General features: G+C 47.9%; 1 protein-coding gene across 2 annotated transcripts in view; it reads right to left on the bottom strand.

The window, feature by feature from the left end:
* The window catches only part of Slc16a14 (solute carrier family 16 member 14), a 33,463-nt gene extending 23,369 nt beyond the window's left edge, over nt 1–10,094 (bottom strand). Inside the window, exons 1-2 of one of the 2 annotated variants that reach the window (XM_042678983.1) lie at nt 9,900–10,094; nt 1,674–1,945 (exon numbers count right to left, since the gene is read on the bottom strand). In XM_042678983.1, the coding sequence (XP_042534917.1) occupies nt 1,674–1,932 (259 nt within the window). In that variant the 5' untranslated portion in view covers nt 1,933–1,945; nt 9,900–10,094. The remainder of the gene's footprint in view (nt 1–1,673; nt 1,946–9,899) is intronic. The other variant, XM_042678982.1, reaches the window with a different exon arrangement.
* Nucleotides 10,095–19,792: the final 9,698 nt, after the last annotated feature.

Below are 19,792 nucleotides of genomic sequence, written 5' to 3'. Positions count from 1 at the left end.
AGAAGGCCAGAAAGAGAGGCATGACCCAGGTGGTAAGTGCCAACCTTGAGCAAAAAAGCTAAGCAAGCTTCTGTGCATGCGCGTGCCACGTGTGCATGTGCGCATACGCATACGCATGCATATACATACACACACACACAGAGCTTTATTCAGGAGCCAGAGCATCAGGACAGGGTTTAGACATGCATGTGAACCTAAGCCCTTCCCCACACATTGTCTGTGTGACTTTGGAGACCAGTCACTTGACTCTCCTAAGCTCTTTTATGAAATGGTTGCAATCATTCTCTCACCATGCTGTTAGGATTAAATGAAATACATCAACAACTACAGCAGACCCTCCTACTTATTTTTGTTGTTCATTTTTAATTACATTTAAATGGCAGAGAAAGAGGAAGCACGGTGAATCTGAAAAAGCACTCATGGTGACTTATTTTCCTCCCAGTTCTGGTTTGGGTTTTGGTAGCTATTAACCACATTAGAAGAAACCCACCATTTTAGCTGCAGGTCAAGGAAATTGTGTTCCTGCTCTTCACTCTGCTCATCTTGCTAGGAAATGGCCCTGGTCTGCAGATGGGCAGGGAGAGGCTCTGGCTCCGTGCAGGGGCCATGGCGTTTAGTGTCTGGAGTCTACAGATGTGCTACTGACTTTCCTCACAGCCACAAAGAACATTCTTGACAAAGGATTTGATCAATGAAGAAAGAGTTTCAAGATGCAAAATCAAAATCAGAGAAAACTAAGCATAGAAGGTAATATTCAGAAACAACTTTTTAAAAATCCAAATGGAAATAACCGCAGTCTCTATTAGTATATGATTAGCATACACAAACACTACATTATATACTATATATTCATCAATATTAAATAGAACTGGGCATAGTGGCACGTGCCTGCAATCTGAGCACTTATGAGACTGAGGCAGAGGGATTTTGAGATTGAAGGAAGCCTGGGCTACATAGTAAGACCCTGTCTCAAAAACAAAATAAACATTAAAGATAATACATGATTATAATGATTCATAACACTTCAGAAATTAGATTTGGGACAAAAGAATGTTTTTAAATGATTACGTTTTAAAATCCTTCCAATATTTACAACATTCAAGTAGTTGCATCACACTGAAATGACAGTGTACCATTCTAATTCCACAGACAATGCCAAGAGACAGGAGATGGAATGGTGCAGCAGGTGGAGTTCAGGTGGGAGCTAGTACTCAGGATGGATGGTGATAGTGGCTACCCACCTTGTGAAGGAATTTAATAGCACTAAACTATACACCTAAAACATGGCTAAAATGGTGGTGTGTGTGTGTGCGCGTGCAACACATCCATGTGCCAGTCCTAGAGCTTGAACTTAGGGCCTAGGCACTGTCTACGAGCTTTCTTCCAAGGCTAGCACTCCAGTTGAGCCACAACTCCACTTCTGGCTTTTGTGGTGCTTAATTGGTGATAAGAGTCTCACAGACTTTCCTGCATGGGTTGGCCTTGAACAGCCATCCTCACCTTTCAGCTTCCTGAGTAGCTAGCATTACAGGCATGAACCATGGAGCCTGTATATTTCTATGAGTGACATGGGTAACACCTCCTGTCCAATGGCTCAGCAATAGAGAGCACTCTTGGCAGTGAGGCCTGGCATTCTACAATCCCTGCTCTAAGACAGTTGCCCAGGAACATACCCACGATCAAGGTGATGCCCATGCTCAGAGAGCTGACCCAGGCTGTCAGGCCGCGGCTCTGTTGGAATTCCTCCAGCCACTCCACATTGAGGACTCCGAGGGCCATTTGGGAGCCCATGATGAGAATGTGCACAAAGAAAGAAGAGAGGACCATCATCCAAGCCCAGCCGCCATCAATGTCCGGGTGGGGCTTGAGTGTCTTCTTATCCTTGGGGTCATCTTCAAAATCATAGCCAACATCTTCGTGACTTGTATACATGGTCCAAGCTTTTCTGAAATACACAGAGCAAACAATTCCACTGACTGTCAAAACCAAAGAGAATCCCCATCATCTTTGGATACCAGCGCGACCTTCCATCCCCAGCCCGACCTTCCATCCCCAGCCCGACCTTCCATCCCCAGCCCGACCTTCCATCCCCAGCCCGACCTTCCATCCCCAGCCCGACCTTCCATCCCCAGCCCGACCTTCTATTCCCAGCCCGACCTTCCATCCCCAGCCCGACCTTCTATTCCCAGCCCGACCTTCCATCACGCGCCAAGTGCCTCCAACAGCACCTGGGGTTCAGCTTCATCACTGCCATGTGGATTCGGGAATGCTCCTTCTCACAGGTCACGTGCTCTTTATGACACCTGTTTGTTCTTTACAGTCATCCCATATATAGGCATCCTATGTAAGCATGATTGATTGTGCCCAGTCCTGGGGCTTAAATTCAGGACCTGGGCACCATCCTTGAGCTTTTTTTGCTCAAGGCTAGTGCTCTATCACTTGAGCCATGGCTCCACTTCTGGCTCTTTTGGTGGTGAACTAACAATAAGAGCCTCACACACTTGCCTGCCCAGGCTGGCTTTGAACTGCAATCCTAAGATCTCAAGTAGCAAGAATTACAGGTGTAAGCCACAGGCACCTGGCTATAATCTTGGAAAGACTCAGAGAAAAGAAGTGACTTCCCAAGGAGTAAGAGAAAGAGATGAAGAGAGAGGGAGAGAAAGAAGGAAGGAGAAAGGGAAAGGAGAAAGAAAGAGAAAAACAGATAGTGACTTCAGATACTCAGCAGGTAGAGATCAAGAGGAACATAGTTCAAGTTTAAGCTAGGCAAAACACTGCACCCGATCTCAACAAACAAATTGGGAGTGGTGGTTCACACCTATTGTCCTCATTTTCATGGAAAGGTAGGAAGATCCTGGTCCAGGGTTGGTTCTGTAGAAAAGGAAAGAGACCATCTAAAATTTAATGAAAGCAAAAAGGGGGTGTAGCTGAACTTGCCTAGCAAGTGTGTGGCATATCTCAGTTCCGCCAGAGAGGGAAGGAGAGAAGGGAGGGAGGGAATGAAGACGTGAAGACATCAAGGATACCAATTGATTCTGGAGCCCATGGGCTGTGTTAGTCTTGATCAGGAGGAGCGATGGCAGAGGAAGGCTAGATGGAGCTAAGATGGCAGACTGTCACTGGTGAACAAGGGAGTTAGGCCACTGCGGGGGCCTCCATGTTCGCGGTCAAGGAAGTGATGCTGCCTAGAAAAGTACATGATCGCTGGGCAGTTCCAAAGACCCCACGGTGGGCTACAGGGCTGCACGGTGCCAGCCAAGGGCACTGCCCCACACCGTGCAATAGTCAGGTGTGTAGCGCATTCCAACCCGCATGCGCCTCAGTTGCTCTGCTTTGCTTCATTAAGTGCCAGCAGCTCTCGACAGTCCCGGGTGATGCCCCCTCCCCCTGAAACAGTGCTTGCTTTGCTCCTCTAAGTTCCAAACAAGCATGTTGAGTTTCACATGTCTTCTTAGGCTCTTTCATTCATCTATTTTTGTTGTTGTTGGCTGTGGAGCTTGAACTCTGGGCCTGAGCGCTGTCCCTGAGTGGAGCCGCAACTCCACTTCCAGTTTTCTGGTGGTTCATTGGAGATAAGAATCTCAAGGACTTTCCTGCACTGGCCGGCTTTGAACCTTGATCCTCAGCTCTCAGCCTCCTGAGTAGCTATGGTGACAGGCTTGAGCCACCAGCGCCCATCTCATTCAATGCAAATTAAATACCTATTCCAGTGCTCTGCTGTTCCCAAGTAAATATCAGTATTCTTTGGAGAATTTCTGTTTTCACTTTAGACAGGAGGATTGAATTGCATTAAATTGCACAGTGCGTATAGTAGTGTCGGCGCATCTGGCACCTGGGCTAAAACTTACAATCACTTTTTTTTTTTTTTGCCTATAGGCAGCAGCACAGCATGTTATGGTTGTGACAAAATAAAAGTGATCTCACCTCCACCACTACGCCCCACTTAAAGATTTCATTTCTGCTGAAGGTTTAAAGTAGTAAAACCTAGTACAAGGCTGGGAGGTATAAACCTGGTGTGGAAACGTAGCAGGGCTTGTACTCAGGGCCTTGTGACCTTGCTTGGCTTTTTCTGCTCGAGACTGCTACTCTACTACCTGAGCCATACCTCCACTTCCAGCTTTTTGCTGGTTAAGTGGAGATTAGAGTCTCCTAGATTTTTTTGTTTTAACCTGGGCTGGCTTCTAACCTTGATCCTCAGCTCTCAGCCTCCTGAATAGGTAGAATTACAGGCGTGAGCCACCATTGCTGGGCTTATACTTTTTCCCCCCTGTTCTAGGGCTTGAACTCAGGGCCTCGTTGATTTCAGTTGGCTTTTTGTTGTTGTTGTTGTTCATGGGGCTTGAACTCTAGGCCTAGGCTCTTCAGCTCAAGGCCAGTGCTCTACCACTTGAGCCACAGCGCCACTGCCAGTTTTCTGGTTGTTCAATGGAAATGAGTCTCATGGACTTTCCTGCCTGGGCTGGCTTTGAACCACGATCCTCAGATCTTGCCACGGCTACTCCGGTGGAGTCTGTTTAGCATGGGAAACCTGCTTTCAGATCTGAGAATGGGGTTTCAAAGAGGCCTACCTCCTGGAAAAGGCTGGCAAGCCCCTGGGAAAGATGTGTTGCTGTTTTTCTTTTCTTCGCTGTATAGGAGCGCCTATTAATCTTTTACTGTTCCTGTTGCTTATTGTACTTACTCATGCTCAACGTTCCTTTATTCAAGGCTCTTTCTTAAAAGTGATGATGACTCTAACATCTGATGAGTGTCCTGAGAATATGACTAACTCACCAGAGTTAAGTGCTACCCTGAAAGCCCCTCTTATGGAGGCTAGTAGACAAGTCATAAGTAAATATAAAAGTATTGGGGGTTTCATGACGTCACTTCAGCAGAAGGAATTGTTTGTAAGAGATTTACAAGAAGCTGTAGGCACGGCTAGAGCAGACAGAGTGTATGGCTATTGGAGACTTCCCTTTAATCCTAAAACATATACAATAGATTCATATAGATATCCTGTAGATAAGGAAGATGTAGAGGGATATTTAGACCAAAAGCTAAATAAGATTCCTAAAAAGGTTGGTAGATAAAAGGTGGCAATGGCTTATCAGAGGAAAATGGTGGGATCCTCCATTATCTAGAGGACCCCAGAGACTTCCCCCAGATCCATAGCCTGTTACAGGTGTGTATAATAAGGATGGCAACCGTTGGGTAAACTACTTAGAAAAAAGAACTTCCTATTACTCTCTTTCACTTACTGAGAGACTTGCTAGATCTAGGCCTCCTTGGTGCTTACTATTAAAGAAGGAATAAGAAAGATCTTACGAGACAGTTAAGGCCTCTATAGAAAAGAGTAAACGATTATGTGAAAGGGTTACAGAAAAGACACTATGAGCTTGAATTTGACATATGGCCAGATTTAACTAAGTATACTGAATATCATGATTTTTGGCCACAAATTGGGAACCCTCTAAGCACAATTGCTTAGAAAAGATTTGAAACGTATAAAGTACAAAACTAAACAAAAGTAACTATGAAGTACTAGAGTTCATGCCTTTCTGTTCAGCACCCATATGCTCTGGTTAATGGTTAATAGGTGATAAACATCGAAACCCATTGTATTTCTTAAAAATAGAGGTAAAGCCGAAAACAAGTGCCTATTGTCATAGCTCCTCATCCAAAAAACAAGATCAGGCGACCAGCTGGTGACCACCCAAGAACGAAGCCTTGCAGCAAGATTGTGTAACCTTTTCCCCTTTCTCATGGAGACTTTTGCTATAAAAGCTTGTTATCCTCTGCATTAAATCGCACTCAGCATCCACTCCTCTTGTGTGTGAGTTGTCTGTTTGCCATCTCCCCACCTATTCCAGTTCCTCCACTAGGTGTCCTCCGTCGTCCCGACAGAGCCGGTCCGCAGCAAGATCTCAGCCTCTTGAGGAGCTAGGATTACAGGCGTGAGCCACTGGTGCCCAGCTCAGTTGGCTTTTTCTGCTCAAGGCTGGTACTCTACCTCTTGAGCCATGCCTCCACTTCTGGATTTTTGCTAGTTATTCAGAGAGAAGAATCTTACAGATGTCTGTCTGGCTAGGATGGCTTCAAATCTTAATCTTCATATCTTGACCTTCTGTGTAGTCTCTTACACTTCAAGCGTCAACTAGGTTAACCAGGCACAGGGGTTCATGCCTGTAATCCTAGCTACTCAGGAGGAAAAAATGAGGAGGATCATGGTTTGAGGCTAGTCTAGGCAAAAGTTGGAGAGATACCATCTCAACCAATGAAAAGTAGGGTATGGTAGTAGTAAGACTTGCCATTCTAACAACATAGGAAGAGTGTGTAAGTGGCTAGAAGTATCGGTTAGCCCAAGCATAAATGTGAGAACCGGCTTGAATAATGATGAAAGCAAAAAGGCTGGGGTTGCAGCTCATGTAGTAGAGCACCTGCCCAACATGTGCAGGGTTCTGAATTCAAATCCCAGTGCTGCCAAAAAAGAAAAGAAAAAATATCCAACTGAACTTCTAAGAGTATAACCTTGCAATAATAAAAAGAACCAACCTGAAAACATTGCTAACACCCAACACCAAGGTACTGTGCCGTTAAACTAACCAATTATGAGCTAGCTCAACAATGCATCTGTGAAGATAAGAGAAAGGCCAAGCCAAGGTGGAACTCGGGGCAGGGATTACAAGATGTGCAGATGCCACACCTCCTTCCCTGTGGAGCTGTGGGCCAAACCTATCTGCAGAAAAGCAGCCGAGAGCCACACAGGGATTAGTCTCTCCATGGGGATGGTCTTTCAGGAAATGTCTCCCTTCTTACTTATTAGCAAAAAGAAATCCTAAATAAATGTATATTGTTAAGCAAATAGGAAAATGGAGGTTCCTTTCCATCTTTGAAAAATCTAAGTCTTTTGCTTCTAAATAAGTAGCTTAATCATAAAAGAGAGAAAAACGATATAATTCAAGAGACATTTGTCTTTAGAAGTCTTCCAGTCTATCTTGGGTTTGAGGCTGGAGTCGATGTGTGTATATGTGTGTGCAAGCATGTGTGTGTGTGCGTGCACGCTCTTGCGTGTGCCCCTAGCTCCTTCCAAAAGTGGGAGCCTGCCTAGGGCTAGAAAGGGAGTCAGACCCAGGTGCTGGTGGCTCATGCTTATAATCCTGCTCAGGAGGCTGAGATCTAAAGGATCACGGTTCAAAGCCAGCCCAGGCAGGAAAGTCTATGAGACTCTGATCTCCAACTAACCACTAGAAAACCAGAAGTGGAACTGCAGCTCAAAGTGGTTGAGCACAAGCCTTGAATGAAAAAGCTCAGAAAGCCAGGCACCAGTGGCTCATGCCTATAATCCTAGCTACTCAGGAGGCTGAGATCTGAGGATCAAGGTTCAAAGCCAGCCTGGCAGGAAAGTCCGTGAGACTCTTATCTCCAATGAACCACCAGAAAACCAGAAGTAGTGCTGTGGCTTAAGTGGTAGAGTGCTAGCCTTGAGCTGAAGAGCTCAGGCACAGCGCCCAGGCCCAGAGTTCAAGCCCCAAGACCAAAAAAAAAAAAACAAAACACAGAGACAACACCAGGGCCCTTAGTCACTACCGATGGGGGAGGGGGAGGAGGGAGGGAGGGGAGGTGGTAATCCTAGTTCTCACCAGTTACATGCAGAATCCCAAGGAACAAGAACGAGAGGTGGGCCGCTTGACACCGCTCTCAGAGCCCCTCGTGAATGACTGTGTCAACTTACAATAGAAGGCAAGGCTCAGCTGTATTGAAGAAGATATTTTCTCAAGTCCATTTACAACTAGAAAAAAAAGTCTGCAATACTGCTCCTGCTATAAAGTTGCAGCTTTTCAACCCACAGAAAAGTATTTGATGTATAAGCACTTTTCTTGAAATATTAAGTGCTTTTCTAAGGCAATGTGATGAACTTTATATTCTTCCTGAATTATTTATTTTATGGGTTAGGAGGTACAGTTGCCATCAGAATGTTCTGGGCATTTCCAGTTATCTATTCATAAATTAATGACATTGAATATCACTTAGCAGACCATTTTTACTCAAGAGGCGTAACAATGGGTTCTAGCCAGTCTCCACTGCAGCCTGCTACAGAAGGATAGGCTGGGCAGGAAGGTCTTTCAAGATAGTTGTTTGCATTTTACTCCTTCACGGGACACAGGGCTGCAGTGGCTTCACCTGCGCCCTCATTCCCCCCCCAACCGGCCCCTGTATTGGGGACTGAATTCCCACATATATATAGTATATTTAATATGTAATATGTACAACATAATACATATGCATATATAGTATATGTATATATTTCTAATTCGTATATAGCTAGTATATGTACAACACATACGCTATATTACATATTATAAATATCCTTAAATGCTTGCACAAAGGTGTTTCAGTTCAACTTCAGTTTGTGAGCCCAATCACTGGATCTGTGTCACCCCTTTATTGTTGTCCCTTATCTCTCCCAACCCCACCCATCCCCTCAATTTACCTAGTTCCATTTTCACATATATACATTGAATATTATGACTGTATTTGACCACTTTTCCTCTCTCCATTCATCTGCCCCACCCCGTCCCTTGGCCGAACCCACGTTCCAGCGTTCTGGTATTCATTCCGTCAAGCTTTAAGTTAGTTGTTCAAAGGAGTTCACTATTAGAACCCTCCCCTGCATACACCACACTGTAATTACTGTGTCTGGGTGGATAGACATATGACCCTGCATATGGCCACACATGTATGTATAATTTAGGTCTATTCTTGGCCTCCAGTCTGTAACGCAAACGCTGCGCAACTTGGGCCACACCCCGTACTTTTTCTTCTGTTTTGTGTTTTAGACGGCCTCATTTTTGAGTGACATCCGACCCGCTACCTTTTGCCAGAGGTATTTTGGCCAGTAGAGGGCGCGCGCGGGGCCCAGCGCCCCGGTGGCGGGAGCCGCGGGATCCAGGCTGGGACGGCGCTGCAGTACTCGGCCCACCCGGCTGCGCGCAGAGGGTCTAGAAGAAGCGACCCCGCGGGTCAGGACGGTGCCGGAAGGCCTCTCCACTACCATCCTTTCCAAACCTCTCCTTTCACCGAGGAACCGGAGCCAATGGTCCGATGGAAACCCTGGCCAGACTGTCAGGAGCGGGGCCCACATCCGAACCCAGGTCTGCAGGATTCCAGGGCTGTCGCCATCTGCCCACCCACCTGTCCATCCGTCCATCCATCTATCCGTCCAGCCTCACACACACACACACACACACACACACACACTCGCACACGCACACACACTCACACTCGCACACGTGCGCGCGTGCGCGGCGAACGCGGGTCTCCGGCTGCCCGTGCGCGGTCCTCCCGCCCCGCGGCCACCCTGGGGGCCGAGCCCGCATCCAGGACTTCCTCAGTGAACCGCGCGGGGCTCCTCCGACGCCGGCGGGCTGAGGGAGCCGGCAGCCCCGGCCTGGCCGTCTGGGTCGTCCGCCACATTTTTGTCCCTCGCCCCACGTGGGTGCCTCCTCCGATCCCGGGTCTTCGCCCCGCGGGACCCCGGCGCCCGCATCCCCACCCAGGGCACCCCGCAGCCCGGCAGCGCCGCGGAGAGCCCGAGCCATTCACACCGCCCGCAGCTAGTGGGGAGCCAGCCCAAGCACCCCCAGCCGCAACCCCCTCCCGGTCTCCTCTCCGCCTCGGCCCTGTCATGTCGGGGTCCCCAGCTAGGGCCTGGCGCGCGGCGGGGAGCGAGCCCGGGCGGGGCGCAGAGCGCGCGGGGGTGGGGGCAGCCGGTCCTCGCTGCCCGGCACCCCACCCCTGCGCCCCTCGCCCTGCCAGCCCCTCCCCGCGCCCCTTGACCCCCTCACCTCCCTCGATCCCTCGCCCCCCCCAGCCACGCTGCCCTGGGCTCGCCCCGCGCCGCTGCATCCGGGGGTACTCACCGCCCGCGCCGCGCGGGGCTGCGGCCTCACTCGGCTCCCGGCCCCGACCCCCGAACTGGCTCGGCTCCGAGCCCCCCGGGCGGCTGGCAGTGGAGATTCGTCTGCAGGTGGCCAGTCATCCTGAGGTGCGGGGCGCGGGCGGCCCGGGTCTGCACCCGGCTCGGGGCGCGGGGCTCCCGGGCTCGCTCGCTCGCTCGCGGCGCGGCCCGGCGAACGTGGGGCGGCGCCGAGGGTCCGGGTGGCTTTAAAACGGGTGCGTTCGGCGGGGCCCGCGCCTACCCCCGGCTCTCTTCCAATCGGCGCGATTTCAGCCCTCCTCGCCGGTTCCTTCTCATACCGGCTAATTCTGGTTTGGCCGGGGGGAGGGGGGTGCGGGCACCTCACCGGCACACTCTTGTGGCCAGCTGAGGCGCGTCGCCTTGGCTGAGACGGCCCGGAGGCTCCCCGAGCTCTAACCCGAGCCGACGACCAGACACCCAGCCCGGGCGCAGGGGAGCCGACGCCCGGCCTTCCTGCCTCCGCGACGGGAGAGGCGCCACGACCCTCGGCCCGAGTCCTAGCCGCAAAATACCGCCCTCGGGTGGGGCGGATCCCAGAGCGCCTGGCTTCACTCTCGGGCCGAAGAGGCCGGGGAGACCCCGCATCAGAGCCGCGCTTCCTAGTTTTCCGTCCGAATCCATGTTACCTCGGTGCGTGAGCTCGAGGCGCACGTTTGGTCCCTGATTCCACCTTGGCTCTCCACGGGGCCCTCCCCCCAACCCAAATGCTCTGCCCTTGGAAAGTTCTCGTTTTTCCTCCAGTCAATGCGTGGATGATAACGCCAGGGCTCTCGTCCACCGTCTGAAGAACCATTGTTTACTAAAATTTTCATCTTCTCTCTTTCCCCTTCCTTTCCTTTTATTTTGGAAAAAAATGGTCACATATAGTCTCTATATTTTTTTACATCAATATTTGTTGGCCCTGCTTTCCTTCTCTTTTCTTTTTACGGTGCCCTGAGGCACTGGAAGTATCCATGGGTCATCCTAAGGCTTTGGAAATCATAGAAAGAGAACTGTCATTTGCTCAGAGATGGGAAGTTGCCAGAGACCGTTGAGCTCCGCAGTGATATGAGTAGATCAACATTTGCTAAGATTCTATTAGCAAAGAAATCATTTGAGGAGGGACAGGGGCAGAAACACACCAAGTTAGGAGATAATGACAGCAATCCAGGTGTTGATGGGTGCTTGAAGCCTAGTGGTGAGAGGGAATTGAATTCTGAATGCACTTTGAAGGCAGAATCCAGAGACTCTCATGTAGGGTGAGAAAGGAAACAGTCCAGGCTGACTCCAAGGATTTGGCGCTCATGATGAGTGGAGCTGTCATTAGCCACAACAGGAAGGCTGCAGGAAGTACTGACTTATGGTAAATTTGAGTTCAGATTTGGGCTTGTTAAGATTTTGCTTTAGTATGGCTCACATAATAGGCAGACATTTAAATACTGTACAGCAATGAAAAGGCTTAATCCCATCAACATACTCTAATATCTTTTTTTAATCTTAGCAATCAAATATTCTTAAATATTTTATTTATTTTTGTCCATCGTGAGGCTTGAACTCTGGGCCTGGGTGCTCTTCAGCTCAGCTCTTCAGCTCAAGAAAAGCGCTTTACCACTTGAGCTACAGCGCCACTTCCTGTTTTCTGGTGGTTAATTGGAAATAAGAGTCTCACAGACTTTGCCTGCCTGAGCTGGCTTTCAACCGTGATCTTCAAATCTCAGCCTTCTGAGTAGCTAGGATTACAGACATGAGCCACCAGCGCCTGGCTTGTTTTCATTGTTATTATAAAGTGATGTACAGCAGAATTACAGCTTCAAAAGTCAGGTAGTCATTGCATTTCCTCTGGGACAATGTCACCCCTTCCTTCTCTCTCTCCCAGTTTTCCCCTCCCATTCCCACCCTCATTTTCCACATAGTGTCTAGTGAATACCACTGCTGCATTTATTCACCCTTTGCCCCTCCATTTCTGTGCACCCAGCAAATACTAAGTGGGGAAAGGGCACAGTTTTTATCTACATTTTAAGGAGCTAAGACTTAAATTAAGTCCAAGTAAGTTTAGGAATATGCCTTGATGCAATGAAACTTTCTACAGAGCGGAGGCAGGGAATGATGAATATAAGACCTAAAGTGATAGCTTATCAGAGTGATGGGACAGGAAAATGGCATGGCTGTCATGTTCTTGATTGTCATGCTCCTAACTTTTGTGTGGGTGTTGAGTTCATGGACACTTCATTTCTAAAATATAAAAAAGCTGGGCATGGTGGTACATGTCTATAGAATCCCAGTGTTCTGGAGAACAGAGGCAGGAGGATTAAAAATTGGAGATCAGCCTGGGCTATACAGGAAGACCCTGTCTCAAAACACCAAGGGCTGGGGCTAGAGTTCAGCAGTAACACACTTGACTAACATTCAAAAGGCCTTGGGTTCAATTCCCAGCGAGAATGTGCATGTACACACACCAATAACAACCACAACCACCACAACAACCAAACTTCCTGTGATCAAGTGGGACTAGTTCCAGTAATGCAAAGTTGGATTGATATCTGAAGATCAATTCATGTGATGCACTCTGTCAGTAGGATGATGTGTCTCAATTGACACAGAAAACCATTCAACAAAATTTAATATCATTTCAGGATGAAAACACTCAGTGGGAATAGCAGAGTTGGGGGAGGGGCCATTGGGGCTCAAATGCTAAAGTGCTTTCCTAACGGGCTGGGAAACCCTGGTTTCAATCCCCAGTACCAGAGTCCCCTTACTCCACAAAGAAGTGGAATATCCACATAAGGGAACTCCCTCATCCCAAGAGAGGGTCTCAAGGAGAGCCCAGTGCCGCACATCACACTTGATAGAGGCAAGAAGCAGAATGCCCCCTGGGAGGAGAAGGATGTCTACTCTTTGCTCCTGTCTGCTGCTGTGCTAGAAGTTCCAAACAAGGCAGTGAAACAAACATCACAGTTAATTACGTTTTTTTTTGGGGGGGGGGTAACTTTTTATTACATTGCAAAATAATCAAACATTCCTTTGTGGCAAACACAAAAACAATAGATAACGTTTTCATCTTCTCACATCTCTAAAATCTACGATCAGCATTCACCTTTTTTTCCTTTTAAAGAATTTGGCAGGGGCTGAGAAGGTGGCTCAGTGGTAGAGTGCTTGCCTCGCAAGCATGAGGCCCTGGGTTCAATTCCTTAGTACCACATAAACAGAAAAGGCCAGAAGTGGCACTGTGGCTCAAGTGGTAGAGTGCTAGCCTTGAGCTGAGGAGCTGAGGGACAGCTCCCAGGCATAAAGTTCAAGCCCCACAACCGACCCCCCAAAAAAAAAATGGCATTTTTCTAGCCTGCACTGACACTTCTGGATTTTCAATATTCCATTAATACTCATATCAAGATTACAGTCTATATTTAAAAAAAAAAAAGATTGGGCTGAGATGCCAATAATGGTCAATTACTTTTTAAACGTTATTTTTTACAAAAAATAGAAAAGGAAATAAAGGGTATACAGAGTGGAAAGGAAAAAAACCCCAACCATTTCTAGCTGGGTGCAAGTGGTTCACACCTGTAATCCTAGCTACTCAGGCTAAGATCTGAGGATCAAGGTTCGAAGCCAGCCTGGGACTGGGTCCCTGCTGGGCTTTTCAACCTCTCTGCCTGAGAAGATGCAGCAGTATGAGTGCCTGGAGGAGGCGTGCCAGGGGGACAATTTCAGCACTGTGTAGTCAGGGACGAGGAAATCCATTCCCTGTGGCAAAGCAAGAGCCTTGTGTGGTGGAACACAGGTGTTTTACATTCTTGTAGGCTAGACTTGAGCTAGACAGGCTGCACACCCTTTGTTCAGGCCCTCCCTTCAAGAAGCTGAGTCAGGTGACTGGGAATGTGACTCAGTGGCAGGGGGCTTGACTGGCATGCGTGAGGCCCTGGTTCTCATCCCCAGCACAGAGAAAGAAAGAAAGAGAGAGAGAGGGAGGGAGGGAGGGAAGGAGGGAGGGAGGGAAAGAGAAAGAGAAAGAAAAAAGAAAGAGAAAGGATGGAAGGAAGGAAGTTAAGAAAGAAAAAGAAAGAAAGAGAGAGGGAGGGAGGGAGGGAGGAAGGAAAAGAGAGAAAGAGAAAGGAAGGAAGGAAGGGAGAAAGAGGAAGGAAGGAAGGAAGAAAGTTAAGAAAGAAAAAAAGAAAGAGAGGAAGGAAGAAAGGAAGGAAGGAAGGAAGGGGCTGGGAATATGGCTTAGTGGTAAAGTGCTTGCCTAGCATGTATGAAGCCCTGGGTTCTATTCCTCAATACCACAGACACAGAAAAAGCCAGAAGTATCTCTGTGGCTCAAGTGGTAGAGCTAGCCTTGAGTAAAAGCAGCTCAGGGGCAGTGCCCAGGGTGAGTTCAAGCCCCATGAATGGCAAGAATGGAAGGAAGGAAGGAAGGAAGGAAGGAAGGAAGGAAGGAAGGAAGGAAGGAAGGAAGGAAGGAAGGAAGGAAAGGAAGGAAGGGAAGGAGGGAAAAGGTAGGAGTCAGTATGATGAGAGACAGGTTCAGGAAGGGTACAGGTTAAGGGAGATGAGAGAGACATGACCTTTTAAAGCAATGGATGACCTTGGCTTGCTTTTCCCCAATTATAGTGGGACTACTAGCTCAATGTGATGAAGGTCTGGAGATTAGGTAATAGAACTGTAACTTTGTTAGCTTTTGGAGCTTGGAAAGCAGACAATGGAGTACTGTGGTATATAGAAGGAAGCTTTTAAAATTTTTAAAAATCTTTTAGGAAATGTCCAACTAGGAGACTTAGGAGAAAAGGGCAATGTATGAAGGATGCTATGAGGTTCTTGGAATAATGTGGATGCCTAGGTCTAACATGGATGTTTGCTGTTGTTTTCGGCATTTCTGAAGAACTGAATTCGGTGTAGTATCAAACTGTGCTTTTGTGACCTTTCAACAACAATGTTGCAGGAAACTGGGGAGAATCTTAACTACTTTTCTTTTCCTGTTTTCCAGCATTTGGCTTTGGATTTTGTGTCCTTCCAGAAAATACAGGAAAACTCCAAGGACTTTGCTTGGCTCACAGTAGCACACCTCCCCACCCCTTGGCTCCTCCTGCCTGTGGTTCAGTTTTGGACTCAGACCATAGACAGCCCACCTGTAGTCCCAGGTGGTTAGGACCCCTCCACCCTGACAGAGCCACCCTGTGCACCACACAGAGGCAGTGGCTCTCAGAAAGATGTCATTTAAACTGTCTGCTTTGGCTCCCTCTACCCTATGGATGTTGGATTCATTGGGTGATAAATAAAAATGCCTATCTAAACCATGGGCTTATTCTTGATTCATCGTGTGAACAGCTCCCCAGGGACCCAAGTTGCCAGGCAAGAGCAAAAGAGCTTATCTTTCAAAATCTGCAGTGTGGTAGTGCTCACCTATAATCCCAGAACTTGGGAGATTAAGGCAAGAGGATGAGGAATTCAGGTCCAGCCTGGACTACGTAATGAGATCAGGTCTCAAAAACCAAACTGAAAGAAAAGAAATCCTTGTCATGCACGGATGGTTCAATCCTTTTTTTTTTTTTCTTTTGGGTCCGGTAGTGGGGCCTGAACTCTGGGCCTGGGCGCTGTCCCTCAAGCTCTTCAGCTCAAGGCTAGCGCTCTACCACTTGAGCCACAGCGCCACCTCCGGCTTTTTTCTTTTTCGCTTATGTGGTGCTGAGGAATCGAACCCAGGGCCTCAGGCATGCAAGGCAAGCGCTCTACGACTGAGCCATCTTCCCAGCCCCGGATGGTTCAATCCTAAAGCCAGCCCTCTGGTGACTTTTGTCTTGGGATGAGCTGAGCTCATGGCTGGGATTACCTTGGTTGGGATACAGATGAAAAGGACCCACCTACTCCCTGGAGTGCTGAGACAATGAAGCATTATCAGAGCACTATTAAATATGCCAAAAGCACGGTTCCTGATAAGACTGTATTGTAATCACCCCTTACATTGTTTTATTATTTTTTTAAATATGTTGGGATATTCAGGGCTGGGGAAATGTAACCCTCTGTGTGAGAGCTGTGAGGCCCCTCCCAGAGACTCTGGCAGCTGGGAGCAGTCGGCCAGTGGGATTGGCCTCCCATCGGCCTTGGTTGCTTTGAACTTTGCAAAGACATGATGAGGAAGTTATGCAACAACCCCAGCTTGCTACTGAAGCACAGCTCTGGCTCCTGAAGGCACTGTCTCAGCAAATTACAGATGCCAATTTTTTTTTTCTTGCCACCACAAGCCTCAGTGAGTTCTAGATGACCCTGCAGCCATTTGCACCCAGGCCAGAGAGGAAGATGCTTCTCCTGGCGGCCCAGCAGAAGTTCTGTGATGGAGGCAAATGTAGTCCTTCAATTGTGTCAGGGACTGTGGCCATGAGTGGTGGTGAGGACTGGGGTCAATTGCTCCACTGCAGTGAGGGGACTGCCAAGATTGGTGTCACACCCTCTTTCTGGCTGTGTAATTGAGCCATTTAGCTCACTTTGTGAGTCATCTTGGAAGGAGGCAGCATCCTGTGCTGCTCCCTGGTTTGCAAAACCAGGTCAACAGATGCTTCCTTGGGTGGTTTGTGTGTGTGTGTGTGTGTATGCACGCACCCTGCCAAAACTGGGCTTGAACTCAGGGCCTCATACTTTCATTTAGCTTTTATTTCTCAAAGCTGGTGCTCTGTCAAATGAGCCACAGTCTACTTCTGGCTTTTTTGCTGGTTCATTGGAGATAGGAGTCTCATGGGCTTTTCGGCCCAGGTTTCCTTTGAACCTTGATCCTCAGATCTCAGCCTACGGAGCAGCCTTGATGACAGGCGTGAGTCTCCAGCATGGGATTTGAGTGGTCTTTCCACCTATTTCTAATTCACATCATTCATAGAGCTTCTGAGCACAGGAACATGAAGAAGAGACGAAGCCATGGCAGATCCAGCAGCCATGACAGAGGATGTAGCCAGGGCTGCTCAGGGTCCAGCCTGAGGCCAGCACAGCAGGTGATAGAGCCCCCCTCCCCCCTTTTGCCTATGCCACAGCCTGCTATTGCTCACTCAGATTGCAAACATCTCCCCCCCCCCCCATACTCCCCTCCCCAAGCCAGGGCCTGGGCCTGGAATAACTACAGGAAGTTCTCCTCACTGTCCCATGATCTCTATACCTCCAGGAGGAACGAAGGACTCCAGCCAGCTGGTTTATGCCAGTTATTTGACTGCTCCTAAATGACATACAACAATCAAGCTTCATGAAGTACAGATGTGTAACTAGCCCGAGGCCCCTTCACCTGGAAGGCAGGAAGGTCTTCAGAATACTCAGAGTCAAAACAAAACCACAATAAAATGTACTTCAGATAGGTTTAAACCTCTTTTCTGCCAATGGGAAGAATGAAAACAAAATGATCTCAGGATCATGGTTCAAAGGCAGCCTGGGCAGATAAATCCTTGAGACTCTTACTCGATTAACTAGCAAAAAGAAGTGGAGCTGTGGTTCAGATGGTAGAGGGCTAACCTTGAACAAAAGAGTCAAGTGAAAGATGAGGTCCTAAGTTCCAGCTCCAGTACCTACACATGCATGCACACACACAATGTCTTGGGCATTCTGAGTTTGTATGTACCTTAGAGGAAGGAGAAGCAAATTGTTCATGGAAGCCATTCTCCCTGGAAAAGCGGGAGGAGAGCTTCTTGGCTTGCAGGACTAGCGTCAGAATGATTTGGAGCAATGTCTCCCAGCGGGAGATGTGAGCACTGGAGACTTGAACATTAGCAGCACCAACACAGTTTCCTTCTCACAAGACAGCAACTCCAACAACTTCATGTTTCTCACTAAGCAGTAGGAGACACAGGCATTTCCAGTTCTTTTTCACTCTGTTGACTAGCCAAGGAGAAAAAAAAATCTCTTGCAGAATGCAAAGGTCTTCAACATGTATCTACTTTGTGAAGGGAGAGAGCAGACTTCAAGCTTAGAGTCACCAACAAGTAGGCCTCCCTGGATGGAACTTGATCATTGTGTTCATTCGTGTGAGTGATTCCACTAATAATGCTTTCCTATATAAAAACCAAGTTCCTCTTCCCTTGAATTCTTTCTTATCTTTCTTTGGTAAAACTAAGAAGCTACCATCCATCTCCCAGAATGATAGAAAGAGGTTAGGTGGTTAATGAATCTCATGGACTTTCCTGCCCAGACTAGCTTTGAACCGTTATCCTCAGATCTCAGATTCCTGAGTAGCTAGGATGACAGCCGTGAGCTGGCTAGGGGTCAGGTTCTCAAAGCTAGCCCGAAGATGGCAAAATAGCTACTTCTCGAAGCTCCAGGCTGAGGGGAAAGGGTTTGGGGGAACTCAAGGATCCTGGAGCTTTTTTTTTTTTTCTCCTGGGGTTTCAACTCAGAGCCTGGGTGCTGTCCCTGAGCTTTTGTGCTCAAGGCTTGTGCTTTACCACAGAGCCACAGCTCTACTTCTGGCTTTTTGGGTGGTTCATTGGAGATCAGAGTCTTAGGATCTTTCCTTCCTGTGATCCTTAGATCTCAGCCTCCTGAGTAGCTAGGATTACAGGTGTGATCGGCCAGCACCCAGCTTGCTCCTGGAAGTTTTATAGAGAGGGAAAGAGGAGTGGTCAGGAAGGCTCTGTGCTGATCACGGTCTTCTTCATCCAGGACAGTGTTTCCTTTCTCCTTATCTGACGGAACCTTTCAGTGGACCGTGACCTCGTGTCATCAGTTCCTGTGCTTCTCTTAAACCACACAAATTAATTTCCTGCAAAACATCACAGCAATTTCGAGAACTAGAGACCAAGGAAGGGCACTACAAAGGCCATCAGATGTTCTCCATTCTGTAAGTCCAACGTAAGATTTAGCATTTGTGCACGTGTGCACAAGTGTGTGTGTGTGTGTGCGTGTGTGTGTGTGTGTGTGTGTGTGTGTGTGTGTGTGTGTGTGTGTGCTGGAGCTTGAACTCAGGGCGTAGGTACTATCCCTGAGCATTTTTTTTTTTGTCATTTGTGGGGCTTGAACTCTGGGCCTGGGTGCTGTCCCTGAGCTCTTCAGCTCAAGGCGAGCACTCTACCATTTGAGCCACAGTGCCACTTCTAGTTTTCTGGTGGTCAACTGGAGATAAGAGCCTCGGCTGGCTATGAACCTTGATCCTCAGTACGAACCTTGATCCTCAGCTTTCAGCCTCCTGAGTAGGGAGGATTACAGGTGCGAGGCACCAATACCTGGCTCTCTCAGCTTTTTTAAAGATCAAGAATAGCACTCTGCCACTTGAACCACAGCGCCACTTGCCACATTTTTAGTATTAAATTGGAGATAAGAGTCTCACAGACTTTCCTTCTCCAGGGCTGGATTTGAACTGTGATCCTCAGACATCAGCTTTTTTTTTTTTTTAATTGTGAGAATACCGTACAGAGGGGTTACAATAACATGGGCAAGACAACGAGTACATTTCTTATCAAGCATTATTGCCTCCTCTTTGTTTCCCCTTCCCATCCCTTCCCATACTCCCCTCCTCCCCCCCACACGAACCTTCCCCCCCCACCAAAGTTGTAAAGTTTTTTGACATAACAACTTGTACATCTCATTGTTGCAATGGGTCCACCTGTATCCCTAGTTAAACGATTTGTTTTTTCTCTTCCCCTCCACAAATTATACCAACATCAAATACAGTGAAAGCAGGGGTTATACTGTGGGGGAGGGACATACAAAGCAACACAGAAATCATTGCAGCATTATTTACCATAGCTAAGATATGGAACCAACCCAGATGCCCCTTAGTAGATGAATGGATCAAGAAAATGTGGTATATATACACAATGGAATTCTATGCGTCCACCAGAAAGAATGACATTGCCCCATTTGTTAGGAAATGAAAAGACTTGGAAAAATTCT

This window comes from Dipodomys spectabilis, unplaced genomic scaffold, assembly GCF_019054845.1.
Source record: "Dipodomys spectabilis isolate Male_0828 unplaced genomic scaffold, ASM1905484v1 ptg000051l, whole genome shotgun sequence".
Classification (NCBI taxonomy): domain Eukaryota; kingdom Metazoa; phylum Chordata; class Mammalia; order Rodentia; family Heteromyidae; genus Dipodomys; species Dipodomys spectabilis.
The sequence above is the reverse complement of the archived record's forward strand: the minus strand, read 5'-3'. Positions and strand labels throughout refer to the sequence as shown.